Raw genomic sequence first — 22500 nt, forward strand, 5'->3', positions numbered from 1 at the left:
CTTCTGGAACCAGAGTGTGAACTCTGCCCATCCCATGCCAGGCTCATCAGTGCTTCATAGATCCCATGCGAGGCTCATCAGTGCTTCATAGATGTACTTGTGGACCGTGACAGCACGGTTATAGTGTTTACCATCAAGGACTCCATTAACGGAACCCTCTGTGACAATTCCGGCCTCTAGTCCTTTAGACCAGCACCTACCCGAAATCACTTTCCTAAGATGGCAAATTCATTACATATGGAATGGAATGTCCCCATTCTGAGAAGAATGTTGGAGAATGCTTCTGATGAAGATCTTCTACTTGGCCTTTTTGATGTACAGGTATTCTCATCAGCTTCATCAGTAATGGTTTCTATGGCTTTCCTTTAGTCTCGCCTCATGGTTAATAGTTTTGGCATTTTCGGGGATAGTAGATTCTTGAGACTTATTTTTCTCCACGTTCTTTAGCAACATCTAAAATAGGGGCATAGTTTCTCACTTTAGCTGCTTCAAGTAATGTTTCCCAGGATTCATAGTCTTTAGGACTAACTAAATGGTCATCATCTTCTTTTGATATGTCCTAGTGTGTGATACACTGTTTCTTTTCTTTTTTTCAATAATATTTTTATTCAATTTTTAATTTTACAAGACAAGACAACGACAAAAACAAAAAAACACAAAAAAGACAGGGCAGCTCAGACACTTCACAAGCTAGCAAAAACATAGATGTGGACAACAGTAAAGGAAAGGATGGACAAATGAATGAGAATACAATAAAATAAATTAAATTAAATTAGATGTACAAGGCAAAAGGCAATAATCAGGTGGCAATATCACTTCGGTTGAGGTATCCAATAGTCAGTGTCTCTGCTAGGTCAATATATTTCAAATAAGGCTCCCACACTTTATAAAAGACATCGGTTGTTGAGTGCAGCATACATGTCATGAACTCCAAAGGCATAAGCTGCATAATTATCTGGTGCCAGTTCCTCTTCGTTGGAGGTTTGTCTTTAATCCAAAATAAAATAATATTTTTTCTAGCAGCAAAAGTTAATAAATTAAATAGCCCTTTGTGATGTTTATAAACTAGTTTCTTATGGGGAAGACCAAGAATAAGGCTGACAGGGTCTGGGTCCAACTCCACACCAAAGATGACACTCAACTGCTGCACTATGTCTGACCAGTATCGTTCTATCTTAGGACATGACCATATGCAGTGAGAGTAATCTCCCACCTCTATCTTACACTTAAGGCAGAGGGGAGACAGGCTAGCATTCATTTTATGACGAAGGCTGGGTGATATTTGCAATCTATGTATAATTCTTAGCTGCATCGACCACAGTCTGTTGCACACAGAAATTCTTTTGGCATTATCAAATATATCACACCAGTCCTCGTCATCAATCTCCACCTCAAGGTCCCTCTCCCATGTCTGCTTGGTGGCCAGGGTGTTCAGAGTAGAGGTAGACCTTAACTCAGTGGTAGCCAACCAGTCGCCCGCGGGCGACCAGTCGCCCGCGGGGTGGCGCTGTGGCGCCCGCAAGCCACGTTCAGAAAAATGTAAAAAAAAAAAAAATTTTTTTTTTTTTTTTTTTTTTTTTTACACAAACAAGACAAAACAGACAAACAGGCTCAGCCACAGGGGAAAGAAAGAAAAAACAAAAAAACGAAACAAAAAAATATAATCAGAAAAATTAATTTTTTATTTGTTTTTCTCCTCCCTTCCCACAATAACACACAAATGTAGAAAATAATTTGTTTAACAATGCATACGTTTTAAAAACGTTTATTGTCTGTGTATAATTTATTGTCTGTGTATAATTAATTATTGATTAACTATTTTGATCCGCCTGGGCTGGGGTCAAAGTTTAGTTTTACGTTACGTCACTACGTCATTCACTCTGCGACAGTGCGACTGCCAGCTGCCAATGATTATATCAGTCGGCTAAGCTAAATGATGGAACGCAAGAACAATGGCAGAAAAGTGAAAGAAAAAACATTACCAATTTCAAGAGGAGTGGGAGGAAGAGTTCTTCTTCACAACAGTGAAAGAAAAGAGTGTATGTCTCGATTAAATGCATAATACTCATTATTTAAAGGTAAATCGAGCAAATTTCAACAGGTAGCCCCCGACATGACTCTCTACCCTTCAGGTAGCCCTCGACCTCAAAAAGGTTGGTGACCCCTGCCTTAACTCATTCATGGCCAAAGACGTCTTTGACGTGTTATCAGGAATAGCCCTCCCAGCCAATGACGTGTTTGACGTGTTTTTGTTTTTATTAGTGCAGCGCGTAGTTCAAACACTTCCCCAGCCTGTGACATGTTATCAGGTCCCTAGCCTCAAAGACAAGCCGACAACACGCGATCAAACACATACCGCAGCTGTTGTTTTGAAATGAGCAGGAGGAAAAACAGAGAAACGCGCTTCCTTGTAGAGAGGAGAAACGCCATTGAAACGCCCCTCGGCGCGCTGCACTGCTCGCCTTGCTGCAGGGCGAACCTGGATTGAGTTGTTCGCAGTAGTCAAACCCGTGACGAACATGATCGATCCAGTTCCAGCGCCTGGTCCCAAAGCCAAGCCGGACCCGTTCCTGTGTGGCAGCATTCGTCCCAGCCCGAACGAGAGGAGGAAAACGATGCGAGGCAGAGGAGGCTAGACGCTGATCTCAAACCAGTTTGGTGTTCCCCTCCTATGCTAATTTGCGGGGGAAGGAGGTGCGATCCAGCAGCAGCTGTGGACAGAACTCTCTCTCTGTGTGTGTGTGTGTGTGTGTGTGTGTGTGTGTGTGTGTCTGTGTCTGTGTCTGTGTGTCTGTCTGTCTGTCTGTCTGTCTGTCTGTCTGTGTGTCTGTCTGTCTGTCTGTCTGTCTGTCTGTGTGTCTGTCTGTCTGTCTGTCTGTCTGTCTGTCTGTCTGTCTGTCTGTCTGTCTGCACACTCACTCAGACTGAGTAAACTGTATTGTTGAATGTAAAAAAGCACTTCATGTATATATATATATATATATATATATTATTTTTTTTGTCATTTGTGTCATAATGAATAATATTTACATGTCTGATGTCAATACAGTTCAAAATAAAAGAATTGAGAGCGAGTTCTGCCTGAGATTGTGTCTTTTACAAAAATTGCCTTTTCTGCTGTTTCTCCTCTCCGAGAGACCTTTTTGGTGAAAACAGGGTGTATATAAATGGCTATAATAAGTAGAGTACAGAACATGCTAAAAGCTCACTTTTTTTTCCTGGTGAACCCAGAGACGTACATCTTCATTTTGAGGTATTGCAAATCACTTTGGTGCTAATAGATAATTTACTGTGGGTCTTGAAAGATGACCAACAATTATGAAAATCTTTGGCCTGTGCTAAATATTGGCAGTCCTAAACTGGCCATGAATGAGTTAATAAGCTATAAAGAAAACCAATAAAAAATACACTGTTTCTTAATAGAATCTGTGTGTATGGCTCTCTCAATTTGATGCAATTAGTGATTCAGCTACTCCAGATCTAAATCTACTCTACTCTCCTCTCTCTGTTGTGCACCACCACAGTACCTCAAACATAAGAAAATAAATAAACACCAACATTGTTGATGAAAGAAATGACCTGCTGTTACCTATAAAAGGAGACCTGAAACATGCATATAGGCCTTATGGTTCAGGAGCTATCGGGATTCGTGCAGTGAGGCCTGAAACATACAGTATGCTTGGTAGTGTTATAAAATGGGTGATAGCACACATTTGGAGGTAACTGCTACATTGCTATGATATCCCATCTTTTCTAGCAGTAGGGGTGTATACCTTTGCCAAAAATCACTATGAAAGTTAGTCCCCCAAGATGGTAGCCTACTCGTGGCCCACATTTGGGGCCCTGGCTCACGGCCTACAGTATAAGTAGTTCTGGACAAAAGACGACTCAACTTCAACCTGTCATTAACATGATATAGATGGTTCATGGTTTCAACTTGACAACATAAACATTCTAAATTGTCCCTAGCTAACTTCCTGTTGCTAATGTGATGCTAATACAATAGCTGTGTCAAGACATTAGCTAGGTTTCAAACGGTTCCCTAGCAACACAATTCTGTGAAACTCCTCTATAGGTTTGGCCTAGTTGGATCTGTAAATGAAGGACATTCACACATTACTGTATGTATTGTGTTTGATTATATTGAATCAACAGTTGCTGCTGTCTTTGGTGAAGCGCTTGTTTTGATTGACATTGTTTTAAATGACATTTTCATCTCGACTTTCATGTTTGTTTGTTTTTACATCATCAGTATGATGGGAGGAGGGAAGCCTCTTGCAACACAGAAAGTTCTGACATGTATTCAATCTAAACATCGCAGAAGCTGACTTGGCAACACTTTGTGAGTCAGACTCAGTCCTCACGTCACATACGGCTCCTTTATGAGTCAGACTCAGTCCTCACGTCACATACGAGTCAGACTCAGTCCTCACGTCACATACGGCTCCTTTATGGGGAGTTGTGGCTCTTTTAAATCCTACTTAAAATACATAAATACAAATCTAAGGATAAATAATGGGAGGAAAGGGATTCAAATTTGTTGGGGATTGTGGCTCTTGGAAAGAGTTGTGTTGTCAATGTGTCTCTTGAGTAGGGAAAAGGTTGAGTAGCACTCCTCTACATACTCGTTGTTTTGTGTTTCCCTCAGTGCTCAGAGGCTCTACATACTCATTGTTTTGTGTTTCTCTCAGTGCTCAGAGGCTCTACATACTCATTGTTTTGTGTTTCTCTCAGTGCTCAGAGGCTCTACATACTCGTTGTTTTGTGTTTCCCTCAGTGCTCAGAGGCTCTACATACTCGTTGTTTTGTGTTTCCCTCAGTGCTCAGAGGCTCTACATACTCGTTGTTTTGTGTTTCCCTCAGTGCTCAGAGGCTCTACATACTCATTGTTTTGTGTTTCCCTCAGTGCTCAGAGGCTCTACATACTAATTGTTTTGTGTTTCCCTCAGTGCTCAGAGGCTCAGAAGCTGCTCTACATACTAATTGTTTTGTGTTTCCCTCAGTGCTCAGAGGCTCAGAAGCTGCTCTACATACTCATTGTTTTGTGTTTCCCTCAGTGCTCAGAGGCTCAGAAGCTGCTCTACATACTAATTGTTTTGTGTTTCCCTCAGTGCTCAGAGGCTCAGAAGCTGCTCTACATACTCATTGTTTTGTGTTTCCCTCAGTGCTCAGAGGCTCAGAAGCTGCTGAACATACTAATTGTTTTGTGTTTCCCTCAGTGCTCAGAGGCTCAGAAGCTGCTCTACATACTAATTGTTTTGTGTTTCCCTCAGTGCTCAGAGGCTCAGAAGCTGCTCTACATACTCATTGTTTTGTGTTTCCCTCAGTGCTCAGAGGCTCAGAAGCTGCTCTACATACTAATTGTTTTGTGTTTCCCTCAGTGCTCAGAGGCTCAGAAGCTGCTCTACATACTCATTGTTTTGTGTTTCCCTCAGTGCTCAGAGGCTCAGAAGCTGCTGAACATACTCATTGTTTTGTGTTTCCCTCAGTGCTCAGAGGCTCAACATACTCATTGTTTTGTGTTTCCCTCAGTGCTCAGAGGCTCAGAAGCTGCTGAACATTGCCACAGAGCTTCTCCACACTGAAGAGGCCTACGTCAAGAGACTCAACCTCCTCGACCAGGTAACACAACTCTGTCCCACACCTTGTGCCCTCCCTCTCTCCCTTATTGGGTGTAAGTGTGTGACAGTGTGTCTGGCTGCCTCTGGTCCAAATCTGCATGTCCCACGTGTGCCACTGCTCTTAATGATAGAACCTTTGCACGGGGGCCATTTTGCATCGAAAAAGCAGGGTAAACACAGGTGCAAGCAAAACCCTTGAGTCAAAACACTGCAACTTCTTTCACTTAAACCAAACCTAATATTAACAAGCAACAAATAAAGCTTTAATTTGATATTCAACTATCTGTGCTCGATATCTTATTGATTCGTTATTAGCAACACTTTATAGGCAGTGAATTTACATATTAGTATATAGTAAAGAAAAGGGGAAATGATTCATTGGTATTTGTTCAATGATATACTTTATTTCAAGTTACCTTTTTTATATAATCCATATTCAAGAGAACAGAGAACGTTACTGTACTTGCAATAAACTTGATTACTGATACAACATTTGGGTCCTCCTTAGACCTTCATCAGGTCAAACTTTACAGCCAATAGAATCCATATTGCCACAAGGATGTGATCATGTTTTAGTGAGAGCCATTCAAGCCACTTTAATGGGTTGGTATCATTCAGACTAAAGGTGTCTGGCAGGTAAGCCTCATTCAGACTAAAGGTGTCTGGCAGGTAAGCCTCATTCAGACTAAGGCTTAGTTCACACCGGCCACCCAAGCCTTGCCTATGCCTTGCCTTTACCCACGCTTTTAAATAGGCGTTCGTTTTAGTCAACGAGGCTGTGTACACCGGGCGCCTGAGCGTGAACCCTGCGTGTACCCACGCCTCGCCTGTGCCTTGCCGATTTTATCGTTTAGGCGTGAGTTCTATTTTCAAGCCGACTAGGCGCGTGCAGGCAGGCTTCTTCTGTCAAGCCATGAAAGAAAAACGCGACAATATCCGTGGGAAATGGCAAAGTCAACTGAATTTCAAAATAAAATGGAGTTACTACAACAGTGTTGAGCAGGGAGAGAGAGAGAGAGAGAGATTGACGGGTGGCTATCACGTGGGGCTTTCTCCTCGTCGGCAAACACATCTTCAGGAGAGAGAATAGCGACCGAAGAAGCAAGATGGACAATGTTGTTGTGCCAGCACATATTCTTGCAAGATTACCTCTCTAAAAAGTCCGACTATAGTCAGACCTGGTTATACATATCCAGCATCAATAGAACATTAAATATTTCAGATTTATTTTACCTACACATGATAATTCGGGACCACACGTGAAAAAATACAGCCGGGACAGAGGAGAGGCGCTTGTGACTCGGCTCCAGGTTCAGCGTGCAAAGGCGTGCGGTGTGATGGGTTCACGCCCAGCTCAAGGTCTGCAGGCGGAGGCGTGGGTTGAGGCAAGGCAAGGTGTAGGTTCCCTGTGTCTGTGTGAACGTAGCGTAAAGGTGTGTGTGGCAGGTAAGCCATGGTGGATATTCTGCAAGAGCTGCTAAGCCTGCTCAGCCTTGAGCAGGAATTGGGAAAGAGAAATTCAGACTTCACTTCCACGCCAGCTCAGTTTCTTATCTCCTAAATCCTGCTTCTTCCAGCAATTCCCCCCTTGGTCATGATGCTCCAGACCCTGAGCTCCTCCTCCTCTACTGTCTCACTCTCGTTTACAACCTTATCTTCACTCTGCTGCGTCCATCTTCCAAGTGTCTCTTAACCTATAGTGCATTTCTGCTCACTAAACTTTGTACCTGTGCAGGGTGACCAGATCCCAGCAAACCAAATACAGGACAAAGACTATGTGTGTGTGTGTGGGACAGGCTAGCAATGCTGAGTAGGGCTGCAACTAACGATTATGTTCATTCTCGATTAATCTGTCGATTATCTTAGACTAATCAATTAATCGTTTGGTCTATAAAATGTCACCAAATGGTGAAAAATGGCGATCATTTTTTCCCCCAAAACCCAAGATGACATCCTCAAATGTCTTCTTTTGTCCTGACCAACAGTCCACAACCTAAAGATAGTCTTGTCATAGAAGACTAAATACATCAGAAAGCCGGAACAAGTGAAAAAATAATTCTTACAAATGTGTCTGTCTCTCTCTGTCTCTCCCTCTCTGTCTCACTCAGTGGTTTGGCTTTTGAAAACTAGAGCCAATCAAAATGTGGGACATCATGTCAATATGTGGGACAAAGGGTAAAGACAGACAGTCAATGCTGTGCAGTCCCACACAAAGTGGGACATCTGGTCACGCTAAGCTGTGGTTGAATCCTGTTCCTCTTTATCCTGCTCATGTGGTGGAGCATAGCACACGTGGCCTATCACAGCTATGCTTTAGTTTTGACTGAGGCAGCTACACTACTTCCTGTTTTTGTCACACCACCCTCACACGACTCTAGCTTCCATATTACACTTGTTTAGAAATGGTCAAAGCTCAGAAATTGGTTCCTGCCTTTTGTCTAAAGGCCTGTTAAGAGTTACACTCTGTTAGTTATACTCTGTTAAGTGTCAATGTCTAATGTGTCAAATTCATGGCACACGAGAAATCCACCAAATGGAAATTGTGACAAGCTATTATTCACCTTATGTAGCCCCGCCCACTTGACCCAGTTGTGTTATGACTTCCTGTTCAAAACACTGTCTGTTTTACCTGCTCACTAGTACTGTGTCAACACAATAGGAAGTAGCTGGCTGACCCCTGTGTTGGAACATGAGGTGAAGAAGCACAACAATACGATGTTAAGCCTAACATGGAAGAAATAGTCATGCCTGTTGAAAGGTTGAGGTCAAAGGTTATGATCATGGAGCAATATATCACAGGAGTTACGACATCTCACACTGATATTTCAGAGATGCAAACTAGTCACCTTTCGGTGGCAGTCACATTTTTCATCCCAAAATAGGACGCTTAAATGAATGATTTCTAGTGGTTTTGTGTCTGCCCTGGTAGATCTGTCAGCTTTTTCACTCTCAGTGAGTTTGCATCTCTGTATTTACAAAGCTGAAAATCATGACTGGAATTATGAATCAGACCATGTCCTGCAAAAGGTTTGAGGAATTGAAGAAAGGGGTTGATATTCCTATTAACACTGATGTTTGCCTTGGTCTCAGGGTCATGGCATGTTTTCAGAGACAAAGGTGGAGATACAAAGATAACAACATGAATTCTTCTTTGTATAGGAGCCAGAGCTCCTGCTTGCTGTAGCCTACTGATCCCCATGTGTTCTCTGCAGGTATTTTGCACTAAGCTGACAGAGGCTGGCATCCCTCAGGATGTCATTACGGGGATCTTCTCCAACATCTCCTCCATCTACTGCTTCCATGACAAGTTCCTGCTCCCCGAGCTCAAGACGCGCATCACAGGAGAATGGTGAGGAATGACACTCTGCAACAGAGAGGCAAAGTCTGATGTCATTTTGTAGGCTGTTAAGTCAGCGTTTCTGCTGTTTTTGCGTGTAGTTCAAAATCCCTATGGGATTTGCAAGAAATACTATGATACTAACTATGCTATGCTAGAAATGCTATGCTGTAGTGTTACAACCCGGCTCAAGGAAGTAACAAACGAGGGAGTCTCACGCAAGTTAAAACAATCATTTATTAACTAAAACTAAGATAAATTATAGACAACGCAAACTACATCAAACAAAAAGAACAGAACAAAAGTTGCAATAGGTGAGGAGACGGTCTGAAGGTCTTCTTAATCCCAATGAGTCATGACAATAGCTTTGTTCCATGATATAAAATACATTTGATGAACAAAACCTTTCAGAATTTTTATCATTCAATTACTTTTAATGTCAATTGTTGGTAGCTAAATGCTAATCGTTTGGGAATGGGACTACAGCAGTACAACAACTGGAAAACACAACAGTTGGAACAGCTCAACTAACAAAAAGGCAACTATAACTATGAACAATAATTATAATACTTATTCAATGTAACACTATGAAAATCTTCTCAGTCAGAACACGATAAGAAACTTTTTTAGTCTGTTTTTTAGTAGCTACTAGCTACACTACTCACCAAAATGGCGGACATGCTACTTCGACGCCATACAAGATCACACAAATGACAACTTCTACTTACAGCCTCTATAGTGACGTTTACGTCTTACAGCCTCTATAGTGACGTTTACGTCGGAAATGACTTCTACTTACAGCCTCTATAGTGACGTTTACGTCTTACAGCCTCTATAGTGACGTTTACGTCTTACAGCCTCTATAGTGACGTTTACGTCTTACAGCCTCTATAGTGACGTTTACGTCTTACAGCCTCTGTAGTGACGTTTACGTCTTACAGCCTCTATAGTGACGTTTACGTCTTACAGCCTCTATAGTGACGTTTATGTCGGAAATGACTTCTACTTACAGCCTCTATAGTGACGTTTACGTCTTACAGCCTCTATAGTGACGTTTACGTCTTACAGCCTCTATAGTGATGTTTACGTCTTACAGCCTCTATAGTGATGTTTACGTCGGACCAAAGGCCTTCTATTGCTCTAATAGCACTGGAGTGACGTGGTTGCAGGTCCGACTCTAGTGGTCAGTTAGTCCGTTGGTGTTGGCTGTCAAACTCAGACAGCTGGGTGGCAGCGGGGGGCATTATTGTCCGGCTTTTGGTGGTGTTGTGTTGGCTGGCGAGCCGGTTTGGGGTGTGTGTGTCTCTGTGTGTATCTGTGTGTATCTGGTTTGGGGTGTGTGTGTCTCTGTGCGTGTCTGTGTGTATCTGGTTTGGGGTATGTGTGTGTCTGTGTGTATCTGGTTTGGGGTGTGTGTGTCTCTGTGTGTATCTGGTTTGGGGTGTGTTTGTCTCTGTGTGTATCTGGTTTGGGGGGTGTGTGTCTCTGTGTGTATCTGGTTTGGGGTGTGTGTGTCTCTGTGTGTATCTGCCAGCCTTGCAGAATGGGGGCATTTTCTGTCTTTGGTCGCTGTGAGCAGGAAATATACATGTGTGTTATTGTGCCAACGTCAGCCACACACACACACACACACACACACACACACACACACACACACACACACACACACACACACACACGCACACACACACAGTACGTCAGCCACCCGTCAGGCAGATAATGACTCCTCTAGAGAGCCGTGTTGAGGGAAATCACCTGTCGCATAATGGTGCCCTCGCACCACATTCATGAGTCCATTAAAATTTATTGGTTTGCTCACATAATTAAACTGCCACACGCACACACAGACATGCACACAGACATGCACACACACACACACACACACACACACACACACACACACACACACACACACACACACACACACACATACACACATACACACACACACACACACACACACACACACACACCTAAAATGCATGCTGGCATGTTCCAGGGGCCACATTCACAAAAGTTATTTAAAGATAGAGAATACTTCCGAATATATTTAGAGAGTTGAAAAGTGCACTCCCACAATATTTTCGTAATTTTAGTCCCATAGGGCCAACCTAGCAATGGCAAAGCAAACACACGTAAGAAGACTGTCTGCTAGCTGACTGTAGCAATATAACCTTTGTCGGTTTGAAAATTTAAATCCACTCTCATGACCTTTAAAGAAGAATGTTAACGGTATAATTGGTATCAGCCTGTAATCACTCACCTGAGTCAATTAAACATGAGTGGGTGTTTGGATGATTGAAGTGTGAGGAGAAGCCATTCAGAGTATTTCCATCTCGGAAATCATTTGGAACAATTATTTAGAAATGGGAAAGACTCAGAAATTGTGTTTTGCCTTTTGGCTAAAGGTCTGTTCCGTGTAACTTTCTAATGTGCTGTTTTCATGGCACATAAGAAATCCACCAAATGGAAATAGTGATAATAGCTAAGCATAAACTTACAGTGTTAAACCTAACATGGAAGATAAGTAAAAAAAATACCTGTCTAAAATGTAGTGTATGTGGTTTAAATTAATGAATTAAGAGACTTTTCTCTGTAACCATTTTTAAACATGTCAAAGGTTAAGGTCTTTCAAGACGTTGCTTTCAGGAATCCCATTTATAGCACCTATGTTTTTTCTTAAGAAGGAAAGTCAGAAGAATTCTTATGAACTATTTTGATGAATATCACCTTTTCTTAACCCGTCCATAAGACTCAAGTTCCAGAAAAAAAGCAGCAGCAAAGATGACTTTCGCCCAATGGTTTTGTGAATCTGATCCATTTGTCTGTTGTGTTTCTGTAGGGAATCCAACCCTCGTATTGGAGACATCCTCCAGAAATTGGCTCCGTTCATGAAGATGTACGGAGAATATGTGAAGAACTTTGACCGAGCCATGGACTTGGTCAACACCTGGACACAGCGCTCCTCGCTGTTCAAGAGTGTGGTCCAGAATATACAGGTTTGTGTGTGTGTGTGTGCGTGTGTGTGTGTGTATTTATATCTACATTAGTCCACAGAAGGCAAACTGTGTTTTTGCTATAAATCTGTATTCAAATTGTGTGTTTGCCCCAAAACAGAAGCAGGACGTGTGTGGGAACCTGACCCTGCAGCACCACATGCTGGAGCCGGTCCAGAGGATCCCTCGCTACGAGCTGCTGCTCAAAGACTACCTGAAGAAACTGCCTGATGACGCGCTCGACCGGAAAGACACAGAGAGTGAGAGAGCTATTACCCTGACAGCTTCTTTTAGCTGAACTCTCAACCCAATCAACCACGAGCTTCCCACAAATCTGTCTAATGACCCTTTTCCCGTCGGCCTGTTTGACTTCTTCTCTGGCAGTTTACATCCCTCCTTCCTCCACTTCACTTGCACCCATCCCTCTGCTTCCCCTGTGCCAACTTCTTTAGAAATGTCACCTGTGATTGTTCTCATGTCCTGGCTGTCACCACGTCACATGGTATGTGAGACACTATCGTCATGACGGCGTGACAGCGTCTATCTGTCTTTGTGTCAACGCATTCTTGTAAACAAGAATAATACATGATTATAACTTTGTGCTCACAGTCACACCACAGGTTCCCCGCTATGTAGAGTAAATTATCTGATTCGGTTTTGTGGCACCTTGCTGCATACATTTGCAGATGAATGAAGGGGAGGGGATCTTGAAGCGACTATACTGTAACTCCTTCATGCTTTCATTCATTAGTGCTTCTATACTGTAACTCCTTAATGCTTTCATTCATTAGTGGTTCTATACTGTATCTCCTTCATGCTTTCATTAAGTGGTTGGTTTAGTGCTTCTCAACCTTTTTCATATCAAGGACGCCTAATTGAGTCCACATTAGGCCCCATTTGATGATATGTCTCTCTGACCCAAATCTGAGAGTATTTTTAGTGTTGGATATTATGATGTTGTCCTGACTTCCACGACTATCTGTGTTGTCGGTGTAGAGCAGTGGTCCCCAACCACCGGGCCGCGGACCGGTACCGGGCCGCAACGCATTTGGTATCAGGCCGTGAGCCCGGTGCAATTTTTCTTTTCTTTTTTCTTTTTTTTTAAACAAACGTTTTTTTACAAACTACAAACATAAATAAACGTCAACTTGAAACTATGTTTCAACTACCACACAGCCTATAATATTATAGCCTATGTTTATTTAAAATATATATATATATATATAATAAAATTGACAACCGGACCGCAACTTTTTTCCCATCTATCTACCGGTCCGCGGCATGTTAGGGGACAAACCCTGTGTCCCCTAACATGAGCATAAAGCTCTCCGCCAAGAGACCAGCTTCTCACCCACTCCTGTTCAACAACAGTTTATCACAGGGATGTGGCCTCATTTCCCCCTGACTACATGTCTCCGCTGTTTATGTCGGCCATGATTAAGATGACTGCCTCAGGTGCACCTAGTAATGCCTGGCAGTCATGTGTCTAGGTCCTAGGCTCTCCTCTCTACTGGCTGAAAGCTGGGTTAATGCACAGAGTGTCTTTAATGTTACGAGTGTTACTGCGTCTGCACTGTTTCATCAATTACAAGTACCTTGATGTGACTGATGTGACGGCCATGACACTTCATCTTCCTTCCCAGAAAGAGTGTGTGTGTGTGTGTGTGTGTGTGTGTGTGTGTGTGTGTGTGTGTGTGTGTGTGTGTGTGTGTGTGTGCGTGCGTGCGTGCGCGCGCGTGCGTGTGTGTGTGTGTGTGATGTATGGTAATGTGAAGTGCTGCTGCCTGACTCTGGCCAGCTTAATTGAAACATCTGATCTTCTGTTAACACTGGATTTAAGGCTAACATGCTAACCTTGGTGTGTGTGTGTTACAGAGGCACTGGAGCTAATCTCTGTGGCAGCTAATCACTCGAATGCAGCAATCAGGAAAATGGTGAGAATTTAGCTCAACACCACGTCTCTGTCTCTGTCTCTCTCTCTCTCTATTTCTCTCTCTCTCTCTATTTCTCTCTCTCTCTCTCTCTATTTCTCTCTCTCTCTCTCTCTCTATTTCTCTCTCTCTCTCTCTCTCTATTTCTCTCTCTCTCTCTCTCTCTCTCTCTCTCTCTATTTCTCTCTCATTGGTCAATATTATAACATGCGGCCATGTGTTGCTGTGAGGTGCTGATGTTGTACTGTTGTGTCAGTCAGCAGTGTGACTGTACTGTACTGTAGTGTCAGTCAGTAGTGTGACTGTACTGTACTGTCGTGTCAGTCAGCAGTGTGACTGTACTGTACTGTAGTGTCAGTCTGCAGTGTGACTGTACTGTACTGTAGTGTCAGTCAGCAGTGTGACTGTACTGTACTGTAGTGTCAGTCAGCAGTGTGACTGTACTGTAGTGTAGTGTCAGTCAGCAGTGTGACTGTACTGTACTGTAGTGTCAGTCAGCAGTGTGACTGTACTGTACTGTAGTGTCAGTCAGCAGTGTGACTGTACTGTACTGTAGTGTCAGTCAGCAGTGTGACTGTACTGTAGTGTCAGTCAGCAGTGTGACTGTACTGTACTGTAGTGTCAGTCAGCAGTGTGACTGTACAGTACTGTAGTGGCAGTCAGCAGTGTGACTGTACTGTACTGTAGTGTCAGTCAGCAGTGTGACTGTACTGTAGTGTCAGTCAGCAGTGTGACTGTACTGTACTGTAGTGTCAGTCAGCAGTGTGACTGTACTGTACTGTAGTGTCAGTCTGCAGTGTGACTGTACTGTACTGTAGTGTCAGTCAGCAGTGTGACTGTACTGTACTGTAGTGTCAGTCAGCAGTGTGACTGTACAGTACTGTAGTGGCAGTCAGCAGTGTGACTGTACTGTACTGTAGTGTCAGTCAGCAGTGTGACTGTACTGTAGTGTCAGTCAGCAGTGTGACTGTACTGTACTGTAGTGTCAGTCTGCAGTGTGACTGTACTGTACTGTAGTGTCAGTCAGCAGTGTGACTGTACTGTAGTGTCAGTCAGTAGTGTGACTGTACTGTAGTGTCAGTCAGCAGTGTGACTGTACTGTACTGTAGTGTCAGTCAGCAGTGTGACTGTACTGTAGTGTCAGTCAGCAGTGTGACTGTACTGTAGTGTCAGTCAGTAGTGTGACTGTACTGTAGTGTCAGTCAGCAGTGTGACTGTACTGTACTGTAGTGTCAGTCAGCAGTGTGACTGTACTGTAGTGTCAGTCAGCAGTGTGACTGTACTGTACTGTAGTGTCAGTCAGCAGTGTGACTGTACTGTACTGTAGTGTCAGTCAGCAGTGTGACTGTACAGTACTGTAGTGTCAGTCAGCAGTGTGACTGTACTGTACTGTAGTGTCAGTCAGCAGTGTGACTGTACTGTACTGTAGTGTCAGTCAGCAGTGTGACTGTACTGTAGTGTCAGTCAGCAGTGTGACTGTACTGTACTGTCGTGTCAGTCAGCAGTGTGACTGTACTGTACTGTAGTGTCAGTCAGCAGTGTGACTGTACTGTACTGTAGTGTCAGTCAGCAGTGTGACTGTACTGTACTGTAGTGTCAGTCAGCAGTGTGACTGTACTGTACTGTAGTGTCAGTCAGCAGTGTGACTGTACTGTACTGTAGTGTCAGTCAGCAGTGTGACTGTACTGTAGTGTCAGTCAGCAGTGTGACTGTACTGTACTGTAGTGTCAGTCAGCAGTGTGACTGTACTGTAGTGTCAGTCAGCAGTGTGACTGTACTGTACTGTAGTGTCAGTCAGCAGTGTGACTGTACTGTACTGTAGTGTCAGTCAGCAGTGTGACTGTACAGTACTGTAGTGTCAGTCAGCAGTGTGACTGTACTGTACTGTAGTGTCAGTCAGCAGTGTGACTGTACTGTACTGTAGTGTCAGTCAGCAGTGTGACTGTACTGTACTGTAGTGTCAGTCAGCAATGTGACTGTACTGTAGTGTCAGTCAGCAGTGTGACTGTACTGTACTGTCGTGTCAGTCAGCAGTGTGACTGTACTGTACTGTAGTGTCAGTCAGCAGTGTGACTGTACTGTACTGTAGTGTCAGTCAGCAGTGTGACTGTACTGTAGTGTAGTGTCAGTCAGCAGTGTGACTGTACTGTACTGTAGTGTCAGTCAGCAGTGTGACTGTACTGTACTGTAGTGTCAGTCAGCAGTGTGACTGTACTGTACTGTAGTGTCAGTCAGCAGTGTGACTGTACTGTAGTGTCAGTCAGCAGTGTGACTGTACTGTACTGTAGTGTCAGTCAGCAGTGTGACTGTACAGTACTGTAGTGGCAGTCAGCAGTGTGACTGTACTGTACTGTAGTGTCAGTCAGCAGTGTGACTGTACTGTAGTGTCAGTCAGCAGTGTGACTGTACTGTACTGTAGTGTCAGTCAGCAGTGTGACTGTACTGTACTGTAGTGTCAGTCTGCAGTGTGACTGTACTGTAGTGTCAGTCAGCAGTGTGACTGTACTGTACTGTAGTGTCAGTCAGCAGTGTGACTGTACAGTACTGTAGTGGCAGTCAGCAGTGTGACTGTACTGTACTGTAGTGTCAGTCAGCAGTGTGACTGTACTGTAGTGTCAGTCAGCAGTGTGACTGTACTGTACTGTAGTGTCAGTCTGCAGTGTGACTGTACTGTACTGTAGTGTCAGTCAGCAGTGTGACTGTACTGTACTGTAGTGTCAGTCAGCAGTGTGACTGTACTGTAGTGTCAGTCAGTAGTGTGACTGTACTGTAGTGTCAGTCAGCAGTGTGACTGTACTGTACTGTACTGTAGTGTCAGTCAGCAGTGTGACTGTACTGTAGTGTCAGTCAGCAGTGTGACTGTACTGTAGTGTCAGTCAGTAGTGTGACTGTACTGTAGTGTCAGTCAGCAGTGTGACTGTACTGTACTGTAGTGTCAGTCAGCAGTGTGACTGTACTGTAGTGTCAGTCAGCAGTGTGACTGTACTGTACTGTAGTGTCAGTCAGCAGTGTGACTGTACTGTACTGTAGTGTCAGTCAGCAGTGTGACTGTACAGTACTGTAGTGTCAGTCAGCAGTGTGACTGTACTGTAGTGTCAGTCAGCAGTGTGACTGTACTGTACTGTAGTGTCAGTCAGCAGTGTGACTGTACTGTAGTGTCAGTCAGCAGTGTGACTGTACTGTACTGTCGTGTCAGTCAGCAGTGTGACTGTACTGTACTGTAGTGTCAGTCAGCAGTGTGACTGTACTGTACTGTAGTGTCAGTCAGCAGTGTGACTGTACTGTACTGTAGTGTCAGTCAGCAGTGTGACTGTACTGTACTGTAGTGTCAGTCAGCAGTGTGACTGTACTGTACTGTAGTGTCAGTCAGCAGTGTGACTGTACTGTAGTGTCAGTCAGCAGTGTGACTGTACTGTACTGTAGTGTCAGTCAGCAGTGTGACTGTACTGTAGTGTCAGTCAGCAGTGTGACTGTACTGTACTGTAGTGTCAGTCAGCAGTGTGACTGTACTGTACTGTAGTGTCAGTCAGCAGTGTGACTGTACAGTACTGTAGTGTCAGTCAGCAGTGTGACTGTACTGTACTGTAGTGTCAGTCAGCAGTGTGACTGTACTGTACTGTAGTGTCAGTCAGCAGTGTGACTGTACTGTACTGTAGTGTCAGTCAGCAATGTGACTGTACTGTAGTGTCAGTCAGCAGTGTGACTGTACTGTACTGTCGTGTCAGTCAGCAGTGTGACTGTACTGTACTGTAGTGTCAGTCAGCAGTGTGACTGTACTGTACTGTAGTGTCAGTCAGCAGTGTGACTGTACTGTACTGTAGTGTCAGTCAGCAGTGTGACTGTACTGTACTGTAGTGTCAGTCAGCAGTGTGACTGTACTGTAGTGTCAGTCAGCAGTGTGACTGTACTGTACTGTAGTGTCAGTCAGCAGTGTGACTGTACTGTACTGTAGTGTCAGTCAGCAGTGTGACTGTACTGTACTGTAGTGTCAGTCAGCAGTGTTACTGTACTGTAGTGTCAGTCAGCAGTGTGACTGTACTGTAGTGTCAGTCAGCAGTGTGACTGTACTGTACTGTAGTGTCAGTCAGCAGTGTGACTGTACTGTACTGTAGTGTCAGTCAGCAGTGTGACTGTACAGTACTGTAGTGTCAGTCAGCAGTGTGACTGTACTGTACTGTAGTGTCAGTCAGCAGTGTGACTGTACTGTACTGTAGTGTCAGTCAGCAGTGTGACTGTACAGTACTGTAGTGTCAGTCAGCAGTGTGACTGTACTGTACTGTAGTGTCAGTCAGCAGTGTGACTGTACTGTACTGTAGTGTCAGTCAGCAGTGTGACTGTACTGTACTGTAGTGTCAGTCAGCAGTGTGACTGTACAGTACTGTAGTGTCAGTCAGCAGTGTGACTGTACTGTAGTGTCAGTCAGCAGTGTGACTGTACTGTACTGTAGTGTCAGTCAGCAGTGTGACTGTACTGTAGTGTCAGTCAGCAGTGTGACTGTACTGTACTGTAGTGTCAGTCAGCAGTGTGACTGTACTGTAGTGTCAGTCAGCAGTGTGACTGTACTGTACTGTAGTGTCAGTCAGAGCAGTGTGACTGTACTGTACTGTAGTGTCAGTCAGCAGTGTGACTGTACTGTAGTGTCAGTCAGCAGTGTGACTGTACTGTACTGTAGTGTCAGTCAGCAGTGTGACTGTACTGTACTGTAGTGTCAGTCAGCAGTGTGACTGTACTGTAGTGTCAGTCAGCAGTGTGACTGTACTGTACTGTAGTGTCAGTCAGCAGTGTGACTGTACTGTACTGTAGTGTCAGTCTGTAGTGTGACTGTACTGTACTGTAGTGTCAGTCAGCAGTGTGACTGTACTGTACTGTAGTGTCAGTCAGCAGTGTGACTGTACTGTAGTGTCAGTCAGCAGTGTGACTGTACTGTACTGTAGTGTCAGTCAGCAGTGTGACTGTACTGTACTGTAGTGTCAGTCAGCAGTGTGACTGTACTGTAGTGTCAGTCAGCAGTGTGACTGTACTGTACTGTAGTGTCAGTCTGTAGTGTGACTGTACTGTACTGTAGTGTCAGTCAGCAGTGTGACTGTACTGTACTGTAGTGTCAGTCAGCAGTGTGACTGTACTGTAGTGTCAGTCAGCAGTGTGACTGTACTGTACTGTAGTGTCAGTCAGCAGTGTGACTGTACTGTACTGTACTGTAGTGTCAGTCAGCAGTGTGACTGTACTGTAGTGTCAGTCAGCAGTAGGGGTGTCACGATACACTCAGTTCACGATACGATACGTATCACGATACTGGGTTCACGATAACGATACGATACGATACGATTTTAACAATATTTTTTTAAACTTGAATAATGACAATATATGACTGGAAAAGTAGTATTTTATTTGAAATGCACAAATACAAAACATGCTGTTGTGGGAAATTGTTATTACAATAACAACTAGAAAAAACATGAGATTGGAGATAAGGCTTATCTTGAAATAGAATTAGTTACACCGTCACTTAGATTTACTTTGAACTAAAAGGTTTCTCAGCAGTATAAATTCTTATTATGCATCTTCAGTTTTTCTTCAAACTCAAACAACAAGACTTTTCTTAATCTATTTTTTATGCATCTTCAGTTTTTCCTGTCAAGTAAACAGTTTTGCCAGAAACTCAATTGAATGGTTTCTCTCCTGTATAACTTCTCATGTGTCTCTTCAGAGACTTGTTCAACTGAACTACTTTCCACACATTGAACTTCAACAAACAAAGACGTTTCTTAGTCTATTTTTTGAAAAAAAAAAAAAAAAAAATTTTTTTTTTTTTTTTTTTTTTTTTGCGATATGAGATTTCATCTCAACGATACATATCGTGACGTTTTACTATCGCGAAATTTCGTGGGACGATATATTGTGACACCCCTAGTCAGCAGTGTGACTGTACTGTAGTGTCAGTCAGCAGTGTGACTGTACTGTAGTGTCAGTCAGCAGTGTGACTGTACTGTACTGTAGTGTCAGTCAGCAGTGTGACTGTACTGTAGTGTCAGTCAGCAGTGTGACTGTACTGTACTGTAGTGTCAGTCAGCAGTGTGTCTGTACTGTACTGTAGTGTCAGTCAGCAGTGTGACTGTACTGTACTGTAGTGTCAGTCAGCAGTGTGTCTGTACTGTACTGTAGTGTCAGTCAGCAGTGTGACTGTACTGTAGTGTCAGTCAGTAGTGTGTCTGTTGTTCTGAGAGAAGGAACAGGTTGAATTAGTACAGACATGACAGGATGTTGCCATTTCCTGTATTGGCTTTGTGACAGCCTGTGGAGGAAGCTGTGTCTCTACTGAGGCATCATGCTTCCTCTGTCTGGCCCCTCTGCTCGCATCTCTTATCCTTCACATCAGTTTGAAACTCTAGAGCAGGTAACAGTTTGTAGAAATCCATAAAGAAATCTAATAACTGCTTCCTGCCCTCACCAGCAACTCCATGAATGAGTTTTTCAGGTCAGATAATCTTAGCTGATAACACAATAACCCCCTCTAGTGGGGGCATCCGGGTAGTGCAGTGGTAGATTCCCTGCCTACCAACACGAGGGTCGCAGGTTCGTGCCCCCGTGTTACCTCCAGCGCTGGTCGGGCGTCCATACAGGCACAGTTGGCCGTGTCTGCGGGTGGGAAGCCGGATTAAGGTTATGTGTCCTAGTCGCTGCACTAGTGCCTCGTCTGGTCGGCTGTTTGAGGGGGAGGGGAACTGGGGGGAATAACGCGATCCTCCCACACGCTATGTCCTGTCGGTGAAACTCCTTGCTGGCAGGTGAAAAAAAGGGGCTGGCTACTGCACATGTATTGGAGGAAGCATCTGGTAGTCTACAGCTCTCAGCAGAGGGGGTGGAGCAATGACCTGGACAGCAGGGCGGATCAGTGGATTGGCCAAGTGCAATTGAGGAGAACATTGATCAAAAAGGGAAAATTGATGATAATAATAATAATAATAATAAAATAATAATAATAAAATAACCCCCTCTTTGAAGTTTGCCTTAATGTGTTAACGTGCTTTTTTCCGTCTCTGCCACTTTCACGCCATTGTTTGTGTTGCTGAATGTGTTGCTGAATGTTTGTGTTGCTGAATGTGTTGCTGAATGTTTGTGTTGCTGAATGTGTTGCTGAATGTTTGTGTTGCTGAATGCTTCCAGGAGAAGATGAACAAGCTGCTGGAGGTTCATGAGCGGCTCGGGGGAGAAGAGGACATCGTCAACCCAGCCAACGAGCTCATCAAAGAGGGACACATCAAGAAGATGTCAGCCAAAAACGGGACAGCACAAGACCGATACCTCTACCTGGTGAGAGGGCTATTAGAAAGAATGCTGGAAGAAGATGTTTTTTACCTTAAAGGGACAGCTCACCCTCAAATCCAAAATACATATTTTCCCTCTCACCTGTAGTGCTATTTATCCATCTATATCTTTTTGGGATAGTTGCCTGAGTTTTGGAGATATCGGCCGCAGAGTTTCTGCCTTCTCTCCAATACAATGGAACTGGATGGCACTCGGCTTGCGGTGCTCTAAGTGCCAAATAAATACATTTGATAAATGCAACAGCAATGTCTCTTTCCAGAAATCATGACCCGGTTACTCAAGATAATCCACAGACCTTGTTATGAGCAGTTTCATGGAGGAACTCTTTTCTTTTGACCAAACTACACCCGCTAACTGCTAGCTAGTTCCTAGAAAAGAAAATAGTTCCTACATGAAACTGCTCACAACAATGTCTGTGCATTATCTTGAGTAACCGGGTCATGATTTCTGGAAAGAGATTTATGTTAAATAAATATAAAATTGAAAAATGTTGACATTTTATCAAATGTATTTTTTTGGTGCTTCGAGCCATCCAGTTCCATTGTATTGGAGAGAAGGCAGAAACTCTGCCGCCGATATCTCCAAAACTCAGGCAACTAACACAAAATGATATAGATGGATAAACAGCACTACAGGTGAGAGGGAATATGTATGGATTTTAGGGTGAGCTGTCCCTTTAACGTTTCACTAAACGCACTGATATTCATGTGTGGCCTCTCTGTGCTCTAGTTCAACAACATGGTGCTTTACTGCGTGCCCAAACTCCGCCTGATGGGACAGAAGTTCAGCGTCAGGGAGCGGATCGACATCGCTGGCATGGAGGTACGTGGAGCTGCTTCTCACCCTGTTAGAGGCCTTGGAGATGCTTCTCACCCTGTTAGAGGCCTTGGAGATGCTTCTCACCCTGTTAGAGGCCTTGGAGATGCTTCTCACCCTGTTAGAGGCCTTGGAGCTGCTTCTCACCCTGTTAGAGGCCTTGGAGATGCGTCTCACCCTGTTAGAGGCCTTGGAGATGCTTCTCACCCTGTTAGAGGCCTTGGAGATGCTTCTCACCCTGTTAGAGGCCTTGGAGATGCTTCTCACCCTGTTAGAGGCCTTGGAGATGCTTCTCACCCTGTTAGAGGCCTTGGAGCTGCTTCTCACCCTGTTAGAGGCCTTGGAGATGCGTCTCACCCTGTTAGAGGCCTTGGAGATGCTTCTCACCCTGTTAGAGGCCTTGGAGATGCTTCTCACCCTGTTAGAGGCCTTGGAGATGCGTCTCACCCTGTTAGAGGCCTTGGCTTTTCTCT

The 22500-nt window shown here is 43.9% G+C and overlaps 1 protein-coding gene across 2 annotated transcripts in view; it reads left to right on the top strand.

Annotated features, from left to right (window-relative positions):
• Positions 1-22500, top strand: part of fgd (faciogenital dysplasia) — a 125741-nt gene that overhangs the window by 87931 nt on the left and 15310 nt on the right. For both annotated transcript variants that reach the window (XM_083642053.1, XM_083642052.1), the window contains 7 exons: positions 5533-5622; positions 8834-8970; positions 11801-11957; positions 12076-12214; positions 13830-13888; positions 21050-21196; positions 21941-22033. In XM_083642053.1, coding sequence (XP_083498179.1) covers positions 5533-5622; positions 8834-8970; positions 11801-11957; positions 12076-12214; positions 13830-13888; positions 21050-21196; positions 21941-22033 — 822 coding nt within the window. The remainder of the gene's footprint in view (positions 1-5532; positions 5623-8833; positions 8971-11800; positions 11958-12075; positions 12215-13829; positions 13889-21049; positions 21197-21940; positions 22034-22500) is intronic.

The sequence above is a fragment of the Poromitra crassiceps genome (genome assembly GCF_964638095.1).
Source record: "Poromitra crassiceps genome assembly, chromosome: 8".
Classification (NCBI taxonomy): domain Eukaryota; kingdom Metazoa; phylum Chordata; class Actinopteri; order Beryciformes; family Melamphaidae; genus Poromitra; species Poromitra crassiceps.